Source organism: Sorex araneus, chromosome 8, assembly GCF_027595985.1.
Source record: "Sorex araneus isolate mSorAra2 chromosome 8, mSorAra2.pri, whole genome shotgun sequence".
Taxonomy (NCBI): Eukaryota; Metazoa; Chordata; class Mammalia; order Eulipotyphla; family Soricidae; genus Sorex; species Sorex araneus.
This window is the reverse complement of record NC_073309.1, coordinates 64,909,923-64,930,519: the sequence shown is the minus strand read 5'-3', so window position 1 is coordinate 64,930,519 and position 20,597 is coordinate 64,909,923. Positions and strand designations below refer to the sequence as shown.

General features: G+C 45.8%; 1 protein-coding gene and 1 pseudogene across 1 annotated transcript in view; one reads left to right on the top strand and one right to left on the bottom strand.

Annotated features, from left to right (window-relative positions):
• Nucleotides 1-20,597, top strand: part of MFSD14A (major facilitator superfamily domain containing 14A) — a 36,863-nt gene that overhangs the window by 12,554 nt on the left and 3,712 nt on the right. The window contains exons 3-10 of the mRNA XM_055145018.1: nt 6,261-6,323; nt 7,316-7,443; nt 9,465-9,579; nt 10,457-10,675; nt 11,148-11,261; nt 12,156-12,227; nt 18,303-18,415; nt 19,362-19,459. Coding sequence (XP_055000993.1) covers nt 6,261-6,323; nt 7,316-7,443; nt 9,465-9,579; nt 10,457-10,675; nt 11,148-11,261; nt 12,156-12,227; nt 18,303-18,415; nt 19,362-19,459 — 922 coding nt within the window. The remainder of the gene's footprint in view (nt 1-6,260; nt 6,324-7,315; nt 7,444-9,464; nt 9,580-10,456; nt 10,676-11,147; nt 11,262-12,155; nt 12,228-18,302; nt 18,416-19,361; nt 19,460-20,597) is intronic.
• Nucleotides 657-1,219, bottom strand: LOC129406752 (vesicle-associated membrane protein 4-like; annotated as a pseudogene).

Below are 20,597 nucleotides of genomic sequence, written 5' to 3'. Positions count from 1 at the left end.
CGGTCCTGTGTGAGCTGGGATTAGCCCGGGGTCAGTCTTGGGAAGGCCAGCACCTTAACCCCTGAGCTGCTTCGCCAACCCCCATATTTGCCTTTTCTTTTTCTTTAAGACCATCAGAGTTTTTTTTGACTTTTATCTTATTCTCCATTAACTATAAACATTTTTGGGGTTTTTTTTTTACAGTCAAAAATAGGTTTACTGGAATGTTTTTAAGTGAGAGCTGAAGGTAGCCACATTTACAACACTTGGTTTTTGTTACACCCAGAAACATGTGGAAATTGCAAAGCAATTATAATGTGAGAAGAATCTTGCAAATACTGTCAGGGCGGTTCTGCCATCTCCTTTCGCTGGACGGCAGAACGCTTCTCCCTCGGCTGCCGGGGGCCCCACCAGAGATGCAGTAATACAAGTCCTGTCGCCGTTGAAATCACAGTATGAAATCTCATTATCAGTGTTTTAACTATGTACACAACAACGCGCCGGCAAGTATGTCGCTTCAAATGAGCTCCTTGGGGCATGGCGAAATAGAGGTTGGGTTATCTGCTTTGAAAAATTATTAAAAGCACGTTTTGTTGGGAGGGAGAGAAGTGGGCATTCCCGGTGCTCCCATTTGAAGTGACGCTCGCGTCGCGCTTTGGGGGGGAGTCTCGGGGCTTTGTGCACGGTGCCATCTTGCATTACTGTCCCGGGTTCAACAGACATCAAGTCAGGTGCGGTACTTTACAAATATAAGAATGATGATCACTAGCAAAAGGGCCACAGCGACCAAAGCCATGATAGCTTTTATCTGATTTGTCCTGGAGTTCATCTACTCTCTCCCCCTTTCGATGACCTTCGTGAGTTTTCTGGCGTGACATCGATGACTTCGTCCACCTGATTCTGAACATGCTGATCTTATCATTCCTGGGTTCAAATCTCGGTCTGGAAGGCCCCCTCAGGAGAAAGTCCTCTTCTTCGTCTGAGTCATCTTCGAGAAGATTCCTCCTTTCACTCTTCACGGATGCAGTGATGTCGTCATCATTCAGGTGGCGCTTGAACTTGGGAGGCATGTTCCTTAGCTCGGGGAGCACCTTTCTGCTCCCCCAGGAGAATTAGTTACCTGCCCCTGCGTGTGCTCTCGGGGCTCGGCGGAGTGACCAGGGCAGTGGGCAGCCAGGGTCCGCGTCGCCGCTCCGCAGCAGCTGCGCCCCCGCGCATCAAGCCCATCGGCGCTCCCCCTTTGGGGTGTTTTGAGTGAGGGCACACCCAGCAGTGTTGAGGACTTGCTCCTCACTCTGCTCAGGCAGTCTTGGGTCCCTGCGGGTGTCCGGGACCCACCCCAGCTGGGCTGCAGGCCGCACAGGCTCCCTACCTGCTCTGACGTTGCTCTGGCCCCATTTGATGTGAGGATTTTGTTGTTGGATTCGTTTAGGTTTTAGTGACTCAAGTCTTAAAGCTTGTTTGCTTGCTTGATTTCCTTTTATTTTTTGGGGGGCCACACCTGCTGATGACAGTGCTTGGAGATCAATTCCTGGCTACTCCTGCTAGTGTTTGGGGAACCAGATGATGCCAGGGATCCGACAAGTGCCCTCCCCATGGCACTGTGCCTCTTTCTCTCCTTCCTCCCTCCCTCTCTCACTTTCTCTCTCCTACCATTCCTTCTTTATTTTTTGCTTAAGGACTGTAGTTGTTTTGTTGGCAGTTCTGTTCTTTCTTTAGGACCTCTGCATCTCCCCTGATCCCACCCTCTTGTTGGGTGCGGGGCAGGTGGCTTTCATGGTAGACCAAGGATAGCTAATGCAGCAAGGTTGCCTTCTAAGTCTGTTAGCATTGAACCATTTTTATTTCTTTCATGTGTGTCTTGAATGTTACTGTAAAGGATACTTGCTAAAGAATCATAGCTCTTAACATTTAAAAAGAGAAAGGGAAAATGAAGGTAAAATTTGATCTATTTGTGTTTAAGTTGGTTCCTGTTTAGAACACTAAACAATTAGAATTTGTTTAAGCATTTGAAATTTCTAAATAGTCTTAATTTATTTTGCTAACCATGTTTTTTTAAATTGAATCACCGTGAGAATAGTTACAAAGCTTTCAGGTTTTAGTTTCAGTCATACAATGATCAAACACCCATCCCTTCACCAGTGCATTTTTTTTACCACCAAGAACCCCAGTATACCCCCCTTTCCACACCCCACCCTGCCTGTGTGGCACATGATTTTCACTTTACTCTTTCTTTACTTTGATTACATTCAGTTTTCGACAGAAACTCCACTGTTATTATTTGGAATTTTCTCCCAACAATCAGACCTGCCGAAAAGGCATCACTAGATCATTTGTTTTCTATTGCTGATAATGAAGAGCATAAGATGTCGCATGGCCACAGCAGCGGCTGCACAGTTTAGGAATTCTGGTATTTTAGTAATTAAGTCCATAGGTATTTCTGCCAGCAGCCACTGCATTCCAAGATTGCTTTGTGTGCCTCTGGCATCATGGCTGTTCAGGGGCGGAGGAGCCGTTCCTGAGCTTTTTTTTTTTGTCTCTCAGGAAAGGTTTGGAGAAACAGTCCTGGTCCCCACATACCGGAGCCATGTTAGTAGAAGCTCAGTGTCACTGGGATTCCATCTGGAGAAGGCGGGGAGACTGCACCTGCTCCATCTGGGCCACCCCGGTGTTATCAGCTCAGTCTGGGGTCCGGAGCATTCTCTGGCCTGTTTGCTAACCACTCTTAAGACACATTAGCTATAATAAATGTATTTTTGATTTGTGTTTGTCTTAGAAATATAAGTGAAGTAAAAATAGTTTACATTTCTTTATGTGGTTGCAGTTATTTTTGTTTGAAGCTCATTGAGCTTATAGAACACAGTGTTCTCATAGTACACAAAGAACAAGAACAGTTTCTGTACTGTGTGGAGAATCTGCCCGGGGAGGTTGGTGAAAGCGCCACTCGCAGGGATCTTACTACAGACAAGAATTTTGTACTGGCAGATATTTCTAAGGATCGCGGCCTGATATTGTGATCGGCTGGTTGGTTTGTAGGGGTCAGTTAGCGTTCCTCCTGTGAGGATATATACCACGGTAGAAAGTATCTTCACGGGTTTGAGAAATCTGTGGTCTAGACACGGTAGGTCAGTGTCTGATGGCCTAGGCTGCCGGGCACACTGTCCATGGTGTGGCCCGAGGCCCCTGCATGTCTCTACGTAAATGGCGTGCATCCTTTGCTGCGGAGCTGGTTCGGAGGCATTGAATAACTATTTACTCTTAAAATGTTAAAGTTCTCCATAAAATTTATTGGGGTGTTTTTTTCCTGTTAAACCCCAAAGTCAAATACTAAGGGTGTCTCACAGATGGAAACTCCTTATATTGTTGTTTTGTCTATATTTGTCTTGATTTTTCTTGATTTTTGCTTTGTTTTGGGGGTCATTCCCAGCAGTGCTTGGGGCTTATACCTGGCCTTCTACTCACGGGTCACTTCTGTGGTGGTCAGTAGAGGACAGGGTTGGCTGCAAGCAAGGCAAGTGCCTTTTCCCTGTACTATTTCTCTAGCTCATGACCTGTTAAAAATTCAGACACGGGTTTTGTTTATCTTATTTTACTATATTTCTTTGTGTAATTGTGACATTTTTTATTTTGTCACGTTAGCTAAATTAGTTTATGTATTGTCTTGTTATGTTAATAAATTTTCTTATTAGGAGACAGGGGGTGGGCCACACCAGGTGGTGTTTAGACTAAAGCCTTATGTGCAGTACTCTCTCTCCGACCCATATGAAATTGTTTATTGTGTGTGTGTGTGTGTGTGTGTGTGTGTGTGTGTGTGTAACAAAATAGATTTAAAGAAATTTACTTAAGAAAATTGTGAGGTGAGAGAAAGAAAGATCAAGAGAGAGCACAGGCTCCTCCAAATGGAAAAAAAAAACAAAATAATTTTTATTTTGTTTTATTTTTGCTTTTTTGGGTCACATCCAGTGATGCACAGGGGTTACTCCTGGCTCATGCACTCATGAATTACTCCTTGCGATGCTCAGGGACCATACGGGATGCTGGGAATTGAACCTGGGTCGGCCATGTGCAAGGCAAATGCCCTACCCACTATTCTATTGCTCCAGCCCCTGTAGTAATTTTTTTAAAAAAGGGCGTATCTTTATCATCTTTTAGTGATGCTACTACATGAAAGCATTCTAGGAGGCACTAAAACTATGTTAAATTCTTGGTATAGTGGTTGGAGTATCTTTTTTTTTTATATATAAGTTTGAATAAAGCTAAAAAATATGAAGTACATGCAAAACTGAATAATACCAGAGCAAAGTTATTTATTTATCAGTCTTGTTATTTAAGGACTGTCACAGAACCGTATGTGATTGCCATGAAAGGCAGTGTGATCTCCCTAAGGGAAAAATCTGCTTTGAATGGGGAAAATTGTTAGCAGAGAAGCAACAGGGATAGTGTGGGGGTTGCCAACTCAGAAAGGGATATTCAAATTGGACCAGATGCCCTGTATGAAACTATGGCTTTTGGTAACTGAGGAATATATATTTCTAAAGTAATCAAGAGCACAGTGATTGGAATAGAATTGATTTACTCAAGCGGGCACCAGTAACATCTCCATTGTGAGACTTGTTGTTACTGTTTTTGGCATATCAAATACAACACGGGTAGCTTGCCAAGCTCTGCCGTGCAGGTGGGATACTCTCAGAGGCTTGCCAGGCTCTCCGAGAGGGACGGAGGAATCGAACCCGGGTCAGCCCTATGCAAGGCAAATGCCCTACCCACTGTGCTACCGCACCAGTCCTGGAATAGAATATAACATGTAAAGTGAATCTTTAGAATAAGATCTAGCATATTATACAACTTTTTGAAGGCATTCCTTATGTTCTTGATTCTTCATAACATCTGTTCTGTACTTTGCCAATTGAGAGATTTGATCCTTAGTAATGAATGGTAGAAAAGTAGATAAAGGGCCCCGTAGTTGATTCTATATTGGAGGCCCTAACTGGGCATTGCACCTTTATAGCTGCTTCTTGCTCTTGGTTGAGAAAATTTTATTCAGGCAAATCAGTGCCTCAAAAACATAATTTTGGACTGGAGGGATTAATACAGTTGATGGGGTGCTTGCCTTGCACACAGCCAACTCAGGTTTGGTCCCCAGCACTCCGTATGGTCCTGCAGCCAGGAGTAAACCCTGAGCACAGCTGAGTGTGCCCCCAAACAGAATATACATGATTTCCCCAGGCTTATGCTTTTCTTTGACAACTATACATTTTGTTTCCAATTTTTTTTCCTCTTTTTCATGTTATTTTTTGTGGAATTTTGGTATTTGGCACTAGAATAACTGAAGGTTATTCTAATCCCTCTAAAGGTTTTTCTTGTAAGATGTCAGAAATATACTTCTCATCATAGTTTTTCTTCTTGAATAGATTTCCCTGCATTTATTTCCTGCATTACCGCTCGTCACAGGTAGGGTATTTGCCTGTGTCCGGTCGGCCCGAGTTCAGTCCTTAGCGTCTCATATGGTCCCCTGAGCACCACCAGGAGTAATTCCTGAGTGCAGAACCAAGAATAACCCCTGTGCATTGCTGGGTGTGACCCAAAAAAGAAAAAAAATGTAGTTGCCTTTAAAGCAATGAAGAACTCGTTGACACAGACTGTAAAAATGGTGTGGCCACTGCTTTTTCTTTTTCACTTATCTTTCCTTCTAATTTTTTTTTTTAATTCCCAGTGGTTGTTGCTCAGTGAATATTTTCACTTGTGGTTTGAGACCAGGCCATAGAAAGGATAGTATAACATATTTCTCTTAGGTAACTGTTTTGTTTTCTTTATGAAATTTTTCTAGAGCCACCTTTTGGAATTACAGTCTCCTTATTCTCTTAGTCTGCTACCCTAAACAATATGTGCCTGTCTATAAAGGAGTTGTAAGTTACATCGAGAGGGCAAAGTAATTGAAAGTGTGAACTTTGAAAACAGACTTGCTGTGTTCAGTTTTAGTTTTTACCACTTAGAGGTTATGTAATCTTGCTCGGTCAGACAAGCATTTGACCTCTGTGTCAATTTTCTGATAGAATTGTGAGAAAATAAAGGACATGATATATGAGAAGTGTAAGTCCTTGCTTTTATGACATAGTAAATGCTTATGCGTCTGGAAGTATTAATACTCACATAGTATCATGTAAATATGAAAATTTATGTTAAATAAGTTATTATATTTTGAAGGGGTGTTTTTGAATGCAAATGTCAAAATTTTATCAGGATTGAAATGTAGAATGAGATTTTTTTGTTTTATTCTTTAGGTACTACATGAAACTTTTCCTAAACATACATTTCTGATGAATGGCCTAATTCAAGGAGTGAAGGTGAGATCATGTTCTGCGCATAGATATACTCACGTTCACACACATGCCCATACACTTGCGTATATCATTCTTCCATTATAATAAGTTAATTGACTAGTACTTGTTATAGATAGAGTATATGTCGAAGAAGTGCTTAGTACTTTTTAAATTAGCTGGGTTTTAAACATTATTTGACTCAGTGTAGTCAATTCATTTAAAATTTGTAAAATTTTGGGGGTTTTTGGAGCCGTAGCTGGTGTGCTCTGGGGTTATCCTGAGCTCAGGAGTGATCCTAGGCAGTGCCGGGGCCACTGTGTGCAGGGCCAGGACTCAAACCAGCATCGGCTGCCAGCAGGGAAGTTCCTTACAGGCCACTTTATGTGGCCAATTAGGTGTATGCATGTAACCCCGAATGCTTTGGTAAACTAACAATAATCATATGTTATAGAGAAAATAACTTCTTAAAAAATAACTCAGTAGGTCTGGTATGGCTCAAGTGGTAGACCACCTGAGGAGCTTGAGAGCCTCTGAGTCCAGTCCCCAGCGTGGCAGCCCCCGCCCAGACTGCCAAGCCTGGTGGCCTCCCCGGGTACCTGCAGTACAGCTGGTGCCGGTGTATAAAGTCACCTAAGTATGAAATCTGTCAGTGTGTTAAATCTTGATTGTCCTACAGAGTCTAGATTCCATTTGACAAGGTTTTAGGAACATAATTAGCCTGTGGGTAATTATTAGCTAAATAATGTATGCTTTCTAGTATTGCTGCTTTGGAGCTAGCATAGTTGAGAATTCATTAGAGCATTTCATATTTGGTGCACAGAGCACTGAAATTGATTTTAGACAATTTTGAGAATTTGAAATCATACTTAGAGAAGTATTGCTTATTTTTATTTAGTGCTGTCTCTACTTGCTTTATAAATGTCTTTAAAATTTTTCTGTGGTTGTAAAGCAATTTATTTTTGACTCATCAAGTATGCATTTTTTTCCTTCCCTCCCCCTTCCCCCCCCTTTTTTAGGGTTTGTTGTCATTCCTCAGTGCCCCACTTATTGGTGCTCTTTCTGATGTCTGGGGCCGAAAGTCCTTCTTGCTGCTAACAGTATTTTTCACATGTGCCCCGATTCCTTTAATGAAGATCAGCCCATGGTATGTGCATGCTCGGTTTAGAACTGCCACATTTCACGTCCTGCCCATTGTGTTCTGGATATTCCTTTATTTCACTTTCTAGGCTCTATCTCTATTTCTGTTCTTCAGATACGTGGGCCATAAGAAACTAAGCTGTAGTTGATAGAGTTTAGCTCTAGAGGCTGCTTTTAAGAAGCATATGTACTTTGGGATTGAATGGTCCAACTTTTAAGACGATGTTTTAACATGGAGTTAAACTTTTAGTTAGCAGATGTTGGGTGGGAATTTTGGAGTTCTTTAAAGAGAGGCAGTCTGTTTTACTACCCCTCTGCCTATCCACCCAGTCTCATCTTGCTGCCTGATGTGTCAACAGGAGCCTGAGTAAGTGCTTTAAGTGTCTAAGGACATTAGAGGATGGATAAGGCGCTGTTTTATTTCTTGAATAGAAAGTTAAAAATCAAAGTTTGTCATTATCTGTATTTGTTCAGAATAGTTTATGTATCATGAAAACCCAAAATAATACTCAAAATCAAGGGAACATAGTTGCTCTCTCCAGATGGAGCATCCAAAGTGGATACTTCCCCAGGGAACGAGACTTCTCGGTCTTTGCTCCGCATCCTTTGCTTCAGCTCCTGTCCAGGATGGCTCTTTTGGCTCCTGCTCACATCACACTAAGGCATAGAGATGGAAGTATGTTGTCTGCCTTTAAGAAAACTCTGGAAAGGGCCAGGATGAAAGGTCCATGGTTGGAAGCCTGCCTTGGTCAAGGGCTGGGGAGAGGGCAGTTGAGACAGAGAAAGGACCATTATGACAGTGATGGAGGAAGGGATCTCTGTGATGGGAGATGTGTGCTGAAAGTGCGCAAAGGACCAAGCATGATGGCCACCCAGTATATCTGTATTGCAAACCATAATATGGGAGGCGGGGAGAGGGAAGAGAAAGTGAGGGTGGCAGTAGGCATAAACAGAATTTGCTATGGAGAGCAGTGTATTAGGGAAATTTGATAAGAAGTACACTCCTGGTAGAATGATTATTTTGGGACTTTGGGGCCAGAGTTATAGTACAGTGGAAGGGTGTTTGCTTTGCGCATGGCTGACCTGGGTTCAGTTCCCCCGGCATCCCATATTGTCTGCTGACCACCACCAGGAGCAATTACTGAGTGCAGAACCAGGAGAAACCCCTGAGCATTGCTGGATGTGGCTCAAAAAACTAAAAGAAAGAAAAGATATTTGGAGACTTTATAGTGATTATGCTTGATTTGAAAAACTAAATTAGAATTGCAATAGAAACATTTTATTCCCTGCCAGGTGTTTTGATATTATGTATGATGAAATACAGGCTTCTAGATAGTAAATATCTTTCAGTCACCTTTTTATAGTAACCTCTCAACTTAAGATAACTGCCGCAAAGATTTCTTTCCTGCTGACATTTGAAGAATAGAAAGACCAGGGGTCTGGTCTAGCTTGGTGGCTGAGTGTTTGTCGTGTGTGTGTGTGTGTGTGTGTGTGTGTGTGTGTGTGTGTGTGTGTGTGTGTGTGTGTGTGGCCTGGTGGCTGAGTGTTTGTCGTGTGTGTGTGTGTGTGTGTGTGTGTGTGTGTGTGTGTGTGTGTGTGAAGAGCCAGGGCTAATGCCCAGAAACGCCCTAGTTTCTGTATGCAGGCTTGCCATAAATGTGGTCGCTTGGTCCTTAGCTTTACTTACTGAGTTTCGGTGTTTATACTTTACTGTGGTAAAAATTAGTAGATGACTTTTGATTGTTTTTAGAGAAACAAAGCCACTAATAATTCAGCAGTTGGGTAAACAGTTGGCCTGAATACATTGGCTGATTTTAAATATTTCTACATTATGTCTTAGTTGCTATCAAAGCCCTCTTCAGTCAGATTTTTTTTATATCTGTGACTATGATTTATAGAATTATTTTATAAATTACCAGTAAACTTGAAACAAATTAGCTACTCTTTAATTCACTGTAGAGATAGGAAGAGTTAAAGTATAATAATCATTGTTTTGACCATTTCTTGTTAATTATCTTTCAATCCTAGGTGGTACTTCGCTGTTATTTCTGTTTCTGGAGTTTTTGCAGTGACTTTCTCCGTGGTATTTGCATATGTAGCAGATATAACACAAGAACACGAAAGAAGTATGGCTTATGGACTGGTAAGTGTTCTACACCTTTGTATCGGATGGAAAATAGAATTTTTTTGACTTAATATTTTGGTGAGAGCAGGGCTTTAAAGCCACATTGGAGGTGTGGAAGTGCTCAGGGCTCACTGCTGGCGGGGCTAGGGGACTGTATGTGAGGCGGGGATCAAACCTGGGTCGGCTGTGTTGCCCTGCGCGCTGTACCACCTCTCCAGCCCAGAGTACCTCCGTATTCGCTTGGACCTTAGCTCACTGCCTCACTCCTGCAACCTTACATCCCTCCCCGACCTCTGCCCTGGGGACCATTGATGGCTTCCTTCCCAGCGGAGAGCCCCAGGCACAAGGTCTTCAGAGACCTAGGCCACTGCATGTCATTTGCTGGGGCTGTCACACTGTCCTGTCTCCATGAACCAGTTCTCACCACGTTTCCGCCAGCCCCCACCCTCCCCAGGCCGTCTGCCTTCCAGCTCACCACCTGGCCCTGGGCACCCGCAGAGCCAGTGTCTCTCTCAGTGGTTGGCAGGATGGTCACTTCAGTGAAATGTAGTCTCTGTGTCCGGCTTCTTGAACACAGTCTTAGTCTTTGAGGTTCTTAGTCTTGAACAAAGGCTTAGTCTTTGAGGTTAATTCATGTCAGTGTACGTGTGAATTGTTTGTTCCTCTGTTGTGTGTAGTTTTCTGTTGTCTGGTATATTGGATACATATGTGAGGACATGCATCCTCTTGTTATCCTCCTGTTATTTTTCTCATAGTACCTTTTTTTTTAAAATTGGCACCATTGCCACAGACCAGACCAGGGTGAGAGTTGTGTGTGCCGAGTACCTTACTGATCCAGGGTGAGAGTTGTGTGTGCCGAGTACCTTACTGATCCGTCCGCCGTCATTTGTTTCAGGTCTCAGCAACCTTTGCTGCCAGCTTGGTGACTAGCCCAGCAATCGGAGCCTATCTTGGGCGAGTGTACGGAGACAGCCTGGTGGTGGTCCTGGCGACAGCCATCGCCCTGCTGGACATCTGTTTCATCCTCGTGGCCGTGCCGGAGTCGCTGCCTGAGAAGATGCGGCCCGCATCCTGGGGGGCACCCATCTCCTGGGAACAGGCTGACCCCTTTGCCGTGAGTTTACACTTTGTCCTTCCACCAAAACTGACGGATGATTTAAAAGAGCACTAATATTTTGTTGAAGCTGCTCTTTGGTGGAAACAACTTGGTGATTAAAAAAAAAAAAAAGATTTTGAAATTGTTTAAGAATAGGTTGGATGGGGCTGGAGCGATTGCACAGTGGGTAGGGCGTTTGCCTTTCATGCAGCTGACCAGCTGACCCGGGTTCGATTCCTATATGGTCCCCCCAGCACCACCAGGGGTAACTCCTGAGTGCATGAGCCAGGAGTAAGCCCTGTACATCGCTGGTGTGACCCCGAAAAAACAAAAAAAAGAAAAAAAAAGAATAGCTTGGGAAAGATGTGTTAAAAAAAGAGAGAGAAAACTAGCTGCTTATATATACACTGCTAAAAAGTATCACTGTATATTCTTGAGACTGGTCAGTAGTTTTACATAAAACCTTGCATCCAATCTTTCTCTGTTCCAGTCTTTAAAGAAAGTGGGCCAAGACTCCATAGTGCTGCTGATCTGCATCACGGTGTTCCTCTCCTACTTGCCCGAGGCAGGCCAATACTCCAGCTTCTTTTTATACCTCAGACAGGTAAAATTCTATTCTGCCGAGATGGACTTTTCTTTCATTGTTTAGTGCCATGGTAGCAAGATATTTAATTCTGAATGAGCTGTTATATTAGAGTGGTACCACATTTAAAATCACAGTCCAGGGGCTGGAGTGATAGCATAGCGGGTAGGGCGTTTGCCTTGCACGCGGCCAACCCGGGTTCAGATCCCAGCATCCCATATGGTCCCCTGAGCACCGCCAGGAGTAATTCCTGAGTGCAGAGCCAGGAGTAAACCCTGTGCATCGCCAGGTGTGACCCAAAAACAAAAACAAAAAAAAATCACAGTCTATGGGAGTTAGCTTTGAACTTAATGTTGCTGGTGTTCCTTATGCTTTTCTGGTAAGACGAGCTTAAGCAGAAAGATTGTTTCCCCATAATAGATATGTAGTCTGAGTTTATTTGGGTATTTGTTTATAGAGTTACTGAAATTAGTTCACCTGCTCCAGTCTTTATTCTATTTAGAGTACATATTAATAAATCAGCTAGCCAAAATGAGAGCATTTGGCACTGACCTTACAAAGCGGAGATCAAGCTTTTTATCAGTAAGAAGCTCAAAATGGTATATAGTATATAAAATGAATTCTAAATGCTTGTTAGCTTCCTGTAATTAAATCAGTCTGATTTAAGAGATTTAGACTTAAATTAGATAGGAATTCTTTTTTAGGATGTCAGTATAGGTAGTTCTGGTTTGTAGTGGAAGCCAGATACTTCCTCCTATGAATTCTTGGGTTATCAAGAGTTATTTTTCTTGCCCATCTAAATGATCTGTTAGAACAAATCAACACACTAATTAAGTATAGAACAAGTAGTTTCTTTGTAATCTGTTTGTTGTGCTTTTTTATTTATTATTGTTACTTTTTCTGAAAACCTTCTAGATAATGAAGTTCTCCCCAGAAAGTGTCGCAGCGTTCATAGCGGTCCTTGGGATCCTGTCCATCATCGCACAGGTGGGTCCCTCCATGACTGTGGCACAGAGGGTGGCCCAGTGGCCGTGCTCAGTGAGGGGATCTCAGTGGCATCACCAGTGTTTGTAGGTTTAGAAACTCAGTTGTTAGATGATAAGATTTGGGGGACTTACATATTAAACAATAGATGATGTATAAACAAGACAGTTTACTGAGTTATACTAGAGTGTATACCTATGTAGAGTAAGAGAAATTTTATTTGTCCTATTCTGCTATTCATTCATTCAACAAATATGTACTTAATACCTGTCATGTGTCCAAGCACTGGAGAAATACAGTGAATTTTTTAAAATACAGTTTTGTGGGATAGAAAATGAACTTGTGTCAGTGTAAACTTAGCAGTTGTAATGGAAAGGAAGACGGGTTCGGGGGCTGTCCAGTGATTGGGGCGGGGTTTGTCTCATCCGGTTACGCAAGCCTGTTGGCGCAAGATGACTTGAGAGACCCTCAGAAAGAGGAACAAGCCTGGGACTGTGCGGGGGTGAGAACCCTCGTCAGAGGGAAGGAAGCGCGCAGTGACGGTGCCTGACATGGGGAGAAGTCGCCAGGAGCCAGTCTTGGTGCGGTGGGGTGACTGGAGTGGGGCCCTGGGGGCTGCAGCCTGTGACTGGCCGGAGGGGAGGCGTGAATGACATGTCGCTGTCTTGAAATCCAGTGGTGATTTGATGAGCCAGATACAAATTAACAAAGGAAATTAAATTTTCCTCAGAGGTATTTCTTCTGCCCGTAAATGATCTCTAAATGACCTTTAAATGATCTCTGCTTCATAATCAAAAAATTTTTTTTCAGTCTTTCTCCTTTCTGTGAAAATGCTCTGCCTATTTCTGTTACTTCGCTTTCTCTTTCTTGCAATGGTGCAGATGGTTTATTCTGCACTGTCCATCCCCTGTCCTGTGGGAGTAAGCTCTGCGCTCAGGGTCTCATACGGGGTACCAGGGATTGAACCCAGGTCAGCCACAAGCAAGGCAAGCGCCCTGCCTTTTGTACTGTCTCTCCCGTCCTAGATTTTGTTTTGTTTAGCTCTTTGGGGATGTGGGGAGGGCTAGTTGCAGGCACATCCAGAGGTGCTCGGTGCTCGGTGCTCGGTGATTCTGGGGTGCCGGATGTCACCCTCGGCCTCTCATGTGCAAAGCGTTTGCTCGGCCCCCAGAGCTGTCACCCTGATTCCTGATAGTTGCAGTTTATGCCATTAGAGAAACTCAGATATTAAGTAAAACGTGTTAGAAGGTTAAGAAATGACCTAGATTCTTGTTTGTGACACCATTGACCTCTTCAGCCAGGACGGTCAGTGTCGTCACTCCGCTCCGGACAGGGCTGGTCGTGGACCCCAAGTTGTGCCTCTTCCTGCTTGCCCTTGGACCTCATTCCTGCTACTGCTTTCTGTTCTTCCCCTACACTCATTCTCACCTCTCTGGGTTCCCGAGAACCTGGCCGTGTCCGTCCTTGTGCAGGATACACACTGTTCGAAGTTTCTGCTTCCTTACAGCTATTTCCCCGTGGTCGACTGACCCACCTTGTGGAGCTCCAAGTAGGTTGTGAGTTGGGCTTATATCACACTCTCAGGCACTGTAGCACCCTGCCCAGTCCCCGCAGGTGCTAAAGTAAAGGTCAGAGGGGTTTTCTGCAGGGACCAGCAGTCACACACTGGGCTTGTGGTGCGCGCACACAGCTGGTCGCATTGCAGACATCCCTGCAGTGCAGGGATCCCAGACAGGAGTGAGAACCGTCATCTCGCACCCCAAGGCTGGCATTTGGCCACTGAGCTATCCCACCACTCCACAGTGTTGGGATGCTTTAAAATCAGCATCGAAGGTTAGTGTGATCCAGAAGGACGATGCACTGCTTCTCCCACCGGATTATCAGGATTATCAGGCCTAGTCACACTGCACAGGTCCAGCAGTAGGAGTCACGTGCTTCCTGCCCCCTTTGGAGTTTCTGGTTTGCCTTCATTCCCGTCACTCCTGGCACCACTAGTCGAGGAATAATAATGCATTGTAGTAAAAAAGGGTTTACTACTGCATGGATTTAGCTCTCCACAGCCCCCCCCCCGCTCTCATTCGAGGTGGTAGCTGCCCAGTGGACACCCTCCGGCCACCCTGGGCCTGTTGACATCGCTGCTGTGCACACAGTACGGCCGGAGCGCAGGGCCGCAGAGCGCTGCTGCCTCTCCGTGGAGCCGCCCTGTCTCCTGGCCTCCTTGGTTCCTTTCTCCCCACGCCACCTCCAGGCCGTCACCCAGAGCCCGCCTGTGAGCGCCAGCCTCAGAATCAGTTGTGACTCCGCGTCTGCTGCAGGAGCTCAGCTGCTCTGGGCAGTGGACTCGAGTCTGCCTCCATGCTTCTGCCTGGCAGTGAAAATGTCCTGTGCTCCTGTTTCAGTTCACTCTCCCTGGTACCCACGATGAGGTTCTCGCTGTGACCTCATTTCCTCCGCCCCACCTGCTGCTGAGCTGGTTTGGGACCTTTGAACTTGCTGCCGGCCCCCTGGCCTCCAGGCCCTGGAGCAGCAGTGGCCTCAGGACCTGCCCCCCAGGCTCGAGCAGCTCAGCCCCCAGATCCACTTCGCAGCAGCGAGCCCACACTGCGTGGTTCCATGAGTGTCCTTATGTCTGTCTGTCCTCACCTGACAGGTCATCTTTCTTGCTGACATGTTTTGTTTTTGCTTTTGTTTTCTTTTTGAGTCACACCCGGGGATGCACAGGGGTTACTCCTGGCTCTGCACTCAGGAATCACTCCTGGCGGTGCTCAGGGGACCATATGGGACGCTGGGAATCGACCCAGGTCGGCCACGTGCAAGACAAACACCCTACCCGCTATGCTATCGCTCCAGCCCCTGCTGCTGTGCTTCTGACCTGTTCTCTAACATGACGTCAGTGTACTCCGAAGCCCGAAGTTGAATATAGTAGAGGTTTGGTGAATACTTGTTGACTGACTGACACAGCTGATGTCAGTTCATGGTTTGTTAACTAGCTGAGTCATCTTGGTTATGTCATTTAGGCACTAGAATTAGTTCTCTTATCTCCTAAAAAAGAGTTCTCTTAAGCTAGGGAACACTGAATCTTTTTGGCCTCGCATACTGCATTCCCTCCTGGCTGTGGTGGTGGAAGGGCTTATTCCAGCAGGGCTCCAGCAGTGACAGCTCAGTCCCACGGTTATCTGATCGGAGAGGAACTCTCAGAGAGCAAAGTTCCACAGCCTGGAAAAGACTTTATTTGGGCAGGACAAATAGTCCAGTGGGTAGTAGAATGCCAGCTATGCACCCGACCACGCTGGGTTCCATCCTCAGCATCCCGTGTGGTCCCCCCGGCACCACCAAAGGCAGAGCCAGGAGTAAGCCCTGAGCACTGCTGGTGCGGCCCAGCACCCGACTCTGCAGCCCCGCCCCCACGCCCCCAAAGCATTTGCTTTCTCCTGGCTTGTGCTTGCACTGGATTCAACTCTTCGACTGTTGCGAAGAGTTTAACATTAGTTTTGATCATTGTGAATCTAGAGTGTCAGCCAGCCATCTACTAGTGATTCTTGAGTGTTTTTTGTTTCTTACTGTATGAATTTATGTTTATTTTATATATTTAACGTTGTTGTTGTTGGGTTTGGGTGACTCCAGAATGCTCAGCTTACTCCTGGTCAGTGTTGATCGTGATCACTCCTGGTCTAAAATTTTAACTAGAAAAGAACAAAATATTTTCATTAATCCTATATCATTTCTTAATTTCATTAGCATTGAAAGAAAACCCGCCAGTTTATAATACTCTATTAAATTCAAAGCTCACTAAACTCTTAGGTAATTCTCTAATAGATATGGCAAACTTGTAGGTTATTTTTATCACCATTTTGTAAGAGACGAAACTGTCAGAGTGAATTCAGTCTTGCCTCAGGTATAGAGAGTCAAGATTATAATCTGCTCGGCTCAAGGCTGTGTTCTTACTTATATTGTATTGCACCCAGGTCATTTATTAAACTGATTGTAAAAGCAAAGGATTTCATCAGAAGTTAAAAGCCAGAGTGCTTGTACTAGAGGCAAGCACTAGCCTTGTGTGCTGCTGACCCCCGTCCCATCTCCAGCTGCCTCTTCTTCAGAAGGGGAAAAAAACCCTGCTCTGGGCTAGGCAGATGGTGCAAGGGATAAGGTGCCTACCCAGCACTCCCGACCTTGGCCTAGGCCCAGAGCCACAAACACCCTCCCATCCCCCGCCACCCAACCTGTCTGGACAGACAGAGAAGCCTCCAGCAAGCTGGGTGTGGCCCTGGAAGAAAGAAGAGGAAAATGTCAACTATTTTTTCCTCTTGGAAATGTGCCTTCTTCAGGTGAACACACACAAAGTGTCCCCCTGCGGTAGCCCAGGCAACCGCCACCCGCCTCACCGGCCATTATCCCATGCTGCTGCGGCATGGGGCAGCTTGCGGAATACTGGTTAAACAAGGGGGTGTGTGTGACTGGCAAACTCTTGAACTTTGTCCAGAAGAATCAGTAGTTTTCATTAATTTGAATTTATAAAACCCCTGTTAAAGTTGTTATGGTTTGGGTTTTTTTCTTTCCCTTTTTTTAGTTTTTGGGCCATACCCAGTGGTGCTCAGGGCTTACTCCTGGCTGTGTGCTCAGAGGAGCAGATGGGGCACCGGGGACAGAAAACAGGTCAGCCGTCCTCAAGGCAAGTGCCCTTACATGCTGTACGGTCTCTCCAGCCCCCGACGTGTAGTGTTTTTCGTTTGTTTTAATTTTTTTATTGTATCACCGGGAGAACAGTTGCAAAGCTTTCAGGTTCAAGTCTCAGTCATACAATGATCAAACACCCATCCCTTCACCACTGCACATGTTCTACCACCAAGAACCCCAGTGTACCCCCCGGCCCACCCCCCCACCCTGCCTGTGTGGCAGATGATTTTCACTTGACTCTCTCTCTACTTTGATTACATTCAATGTTTCGACAGAAAACTCACTATTATTATTTGGAATTTCCCCCCAACAATCAGACCTGCCAAAAAGGCATCATTAGATCATTTGTTTTCTGTTGCTGAGAATGAAGAGCATATGATTTTGGATTTCTGGTATTTTAGTGATTAAGTACGGACTGATTTCTGCCAGAAGCCGCTGGGTTCCAAAATGGGTTTGTGTGCCTCTGGGATCATGGCCGTTCAGGAGCGGAGAAGCCGTTTGTGGGCAGCCACTCGGGATCTCGTCTGGGCGGGGAGCAGTACTAGTACTTCCCCCCATTCCAAGATTTCCTGCACGCCCTGTCACTGCAAACTCGTACCTCCGTCCAATGGGCTCTGAGAGATGGCGGTCGCCGTGCCGCTGCCGCAGAAAGGAAAGGCCGAGGGATGAAAACTTGCCTCTCCCGGGGCGGCACGAGGCCATAGCTTAGTTCAGTCTAGAGGCATTTCTGCAAGAAGCCGCTGGGTTCCGAACTTGGTTTTTGTGCCTCCTGGGCTCTCTATAGTTTTGGACATTATGTTTTCCTTGGATATTCAACACCACCACTCAAGCCTGCCTTCTAGGGGCAGGTGCTAGATCATCTGTTTTCCATTGCTCACTTTGTAGATCAAGAAAGGTGTTCGGAGAAATAGTCCTCGTCCCCACGTGCCGGAGCCATGCCTGTAGAAGCTCCTGGTCGCCGGGATTCCATCTGGAGAAGGCGGGGAGACTGCACCTCCTCCATCTGGGACACCCCAGTGATACTGGCTCTGGGGCCCGGAGCATTCTATGATGTTGCATTGCCTGCCGGCCGCCCCCAACATTATATCTCTATGGAACCAGGGCTTTTAAATCATTAGAACACTGGACTCAAATGTATTCAACTGCCAGTTTAAATGGTTCGCAATAGAACTACGGTATTGAATGGAAATTTCGCAGACTGGTTTCTTTTCTCTGAATTTGTGTCAGTAGAAAACACACAGAAATGGGCTCAGATGTGGTCAAGGTAGTATAGCTGAAAAGGCAAAATACAGAAAGATGTGGTTGTCCTCTTATATTCTAGATCGAAAGAAGCCGCCAAATAATTTATAGTCCTCTGAGATTTCAAATGTTTGATGAACCATTTTGATTTTTCTTTTTTTCTAGACCATCGTCTTGAGTTTACTTATGAGGTCAATTGGAAACAAGAACACCATTTTATTGGGTCTGGGATTTCAAATACTACAGCTGGCTTGGTATGGCTTCGGCTCAGAACCTTGGTATGTACATTTTGCTCTTTTTCATGTTCTATTTTGAAAGGTTTGACAGATAATTGACAAAATCTTTTGCTTTTGTTTTCTTCACAATTTAGGCATATTAACTTCACTTTTTTCTCTCGAAGTGTCCACAACATAAATCTCTCACTTTTGTATGTAGCCATTCTAGAATGATAGAAGGATTCAGAAGGGGACATTTTATTCCTAAGGTTGGAGTTTTGAATGAGACTATTGAGCTTTGACTCTCTGAGCTCAACACTCTAGATTTGGTACTGGGGGAGATATGCAGTTCTCTAGCAACAGTGCCCTGAAAGTTGGAGCCTTTCTTGCCTTTCCTGTTTTTTTTGGTGAGAAAGAAAGTTAAGTACCCACACCTTTAGTGCTCATTACTGAAACCAGGAGAGAGAAAGGCTGTTCTGTGGTTCTGGCTATATGCCAAGAAAGGTCTGCTGGTCCGGCTTCCCGAAGGGCCAGGGCGGGCCACGCTGGCCCCAGACACTCCTCGGCGCCTCGTGCTCGGGCACAGCTGACAGGGTTTCAGGCAGCGGGCGCCCATCCCTGCTGGAGGAGTGAACACCAAGTGTGTGCACAGGCATGTGGTTTCGCATTATATTCTCCGCCTCTCCCCACCCACGCCAGACTAGTCATTCCCATCACATTGTACGATTGGGAACATGACAGCCTGACATGAAAGCCCATCATTCCTATAAATAGACATTACAAGAAAATACCTTGTAAGTAGAATTCTTGCGTTTCTGTTTCTAGAAGAGTAATTAAGAGATTCAGGCTTGTAAACTGAGTTGCCCAGAGTCACAGCAGTAGGAGGCAAGTACGGTACTGCTTCCTTCCCTGTAAGCCTCTCACAGGAAGAGTTCCTGGAGTTTAAGAATGTGTTTGACCTGACACACGGTAGAGAGTAACCCATCGCTGCCTTGCGCTCCCTCTCTAGGATGATGTGGGCAGCTGGGGCCGTGGCAGCCATGTCCAGCATCACCTTCCCAGCGGTCAGCGCCCTTGTCTCACGGACTGCTGACGCTGACCAACAAGGTACGGTTATGTAAAAGCGGGAGGGCGTCCGGGCACGTTGGGGCCGGCGGTGCTTGTTTGCCGTGCATGTGGCTAGCCATGGCTTTATCTCTGAGCACAGCAGGAGAGGCCCCTATAAAGTAAACCAATTAGAGCAAAGTGTACTTTGACCCCACGTGCTACCACTCCCCTCGGCTCCCGAGTCCTGAGACATTCAGCCGTGTGTCGTCATGAAGGGATCCTTCCGCTCTGCTCAGGGAGGCCCCATCAACTTGGGGTGAGGCATCCTTCCGACTCGGGGATTCCTCTTCACTTGCATAATTTCTGAATACAACAGGTTTATTTCGAAAAATTTCAAAGTAAAAAAAAAAAAGCAGTAGGTTCTAGCGTCCTTTCAAGGACAGTGTATATTCCTTTCTCGGCTTGGGTGTGAGGAGCAGCTGCTCTGTGGCAGGGAGAGACAGAGGGCTCCTCCCAAGCAGTGCTCAGGCACAAGGCGGTCCCCTCCCCCCACCCCGGGATTCTGGCTGACAGTTCAGCTGAGGGTCCGAGCCGTGTGGTGCCGTGTGACAGTGCTGGAGGTCATTTGTGCCAGGGCCCGCACGGGGATGCTACTGAAATGCAGGCACTGGCCCCAGGGCCTTCTCACTCTGGCTGCCCAAGTGACCTCTTGCTGGAAAATTTAGTGATGAAGATTGGCTGTCTTCTGGGCTCGTGTACTTCTGTAGGGGCCGGAGTGAGGGCCCACCTGACAGTGCTCATGGGCCTGCCTTGGCTCTGGGCCCTGGCTCACTCCCGGTGCTGCTCCGAGGCCCCGCGTGGTGCTGGGGCTTCACCCACAGTTGCAGGTGCACATATGCTGGTGCACACCTTAGCCCTGTATTCTCTCTGGCCTTGTCTCCAGTGTTTTCACTGTCATTTTTTTTTCTCTTTTTGGGTCATACCTGGCAATGCACAGGAGTTACTCCTGGCTCTGCACTCAGGAATAACTCCTGGCGGTGCTCAGGGGACCATATGGGATGCTGGGAATCGAACCCAGGTTGGCCACATGCAAGGCAAACGCCCTACCCACTGTGCTATCACTCCGGCCCCTGGATCAAATATTTTAAAAAATTGTTTTCAAAATCAGTTTGACTTATTAGCAGGCCTTTTCTCAAGC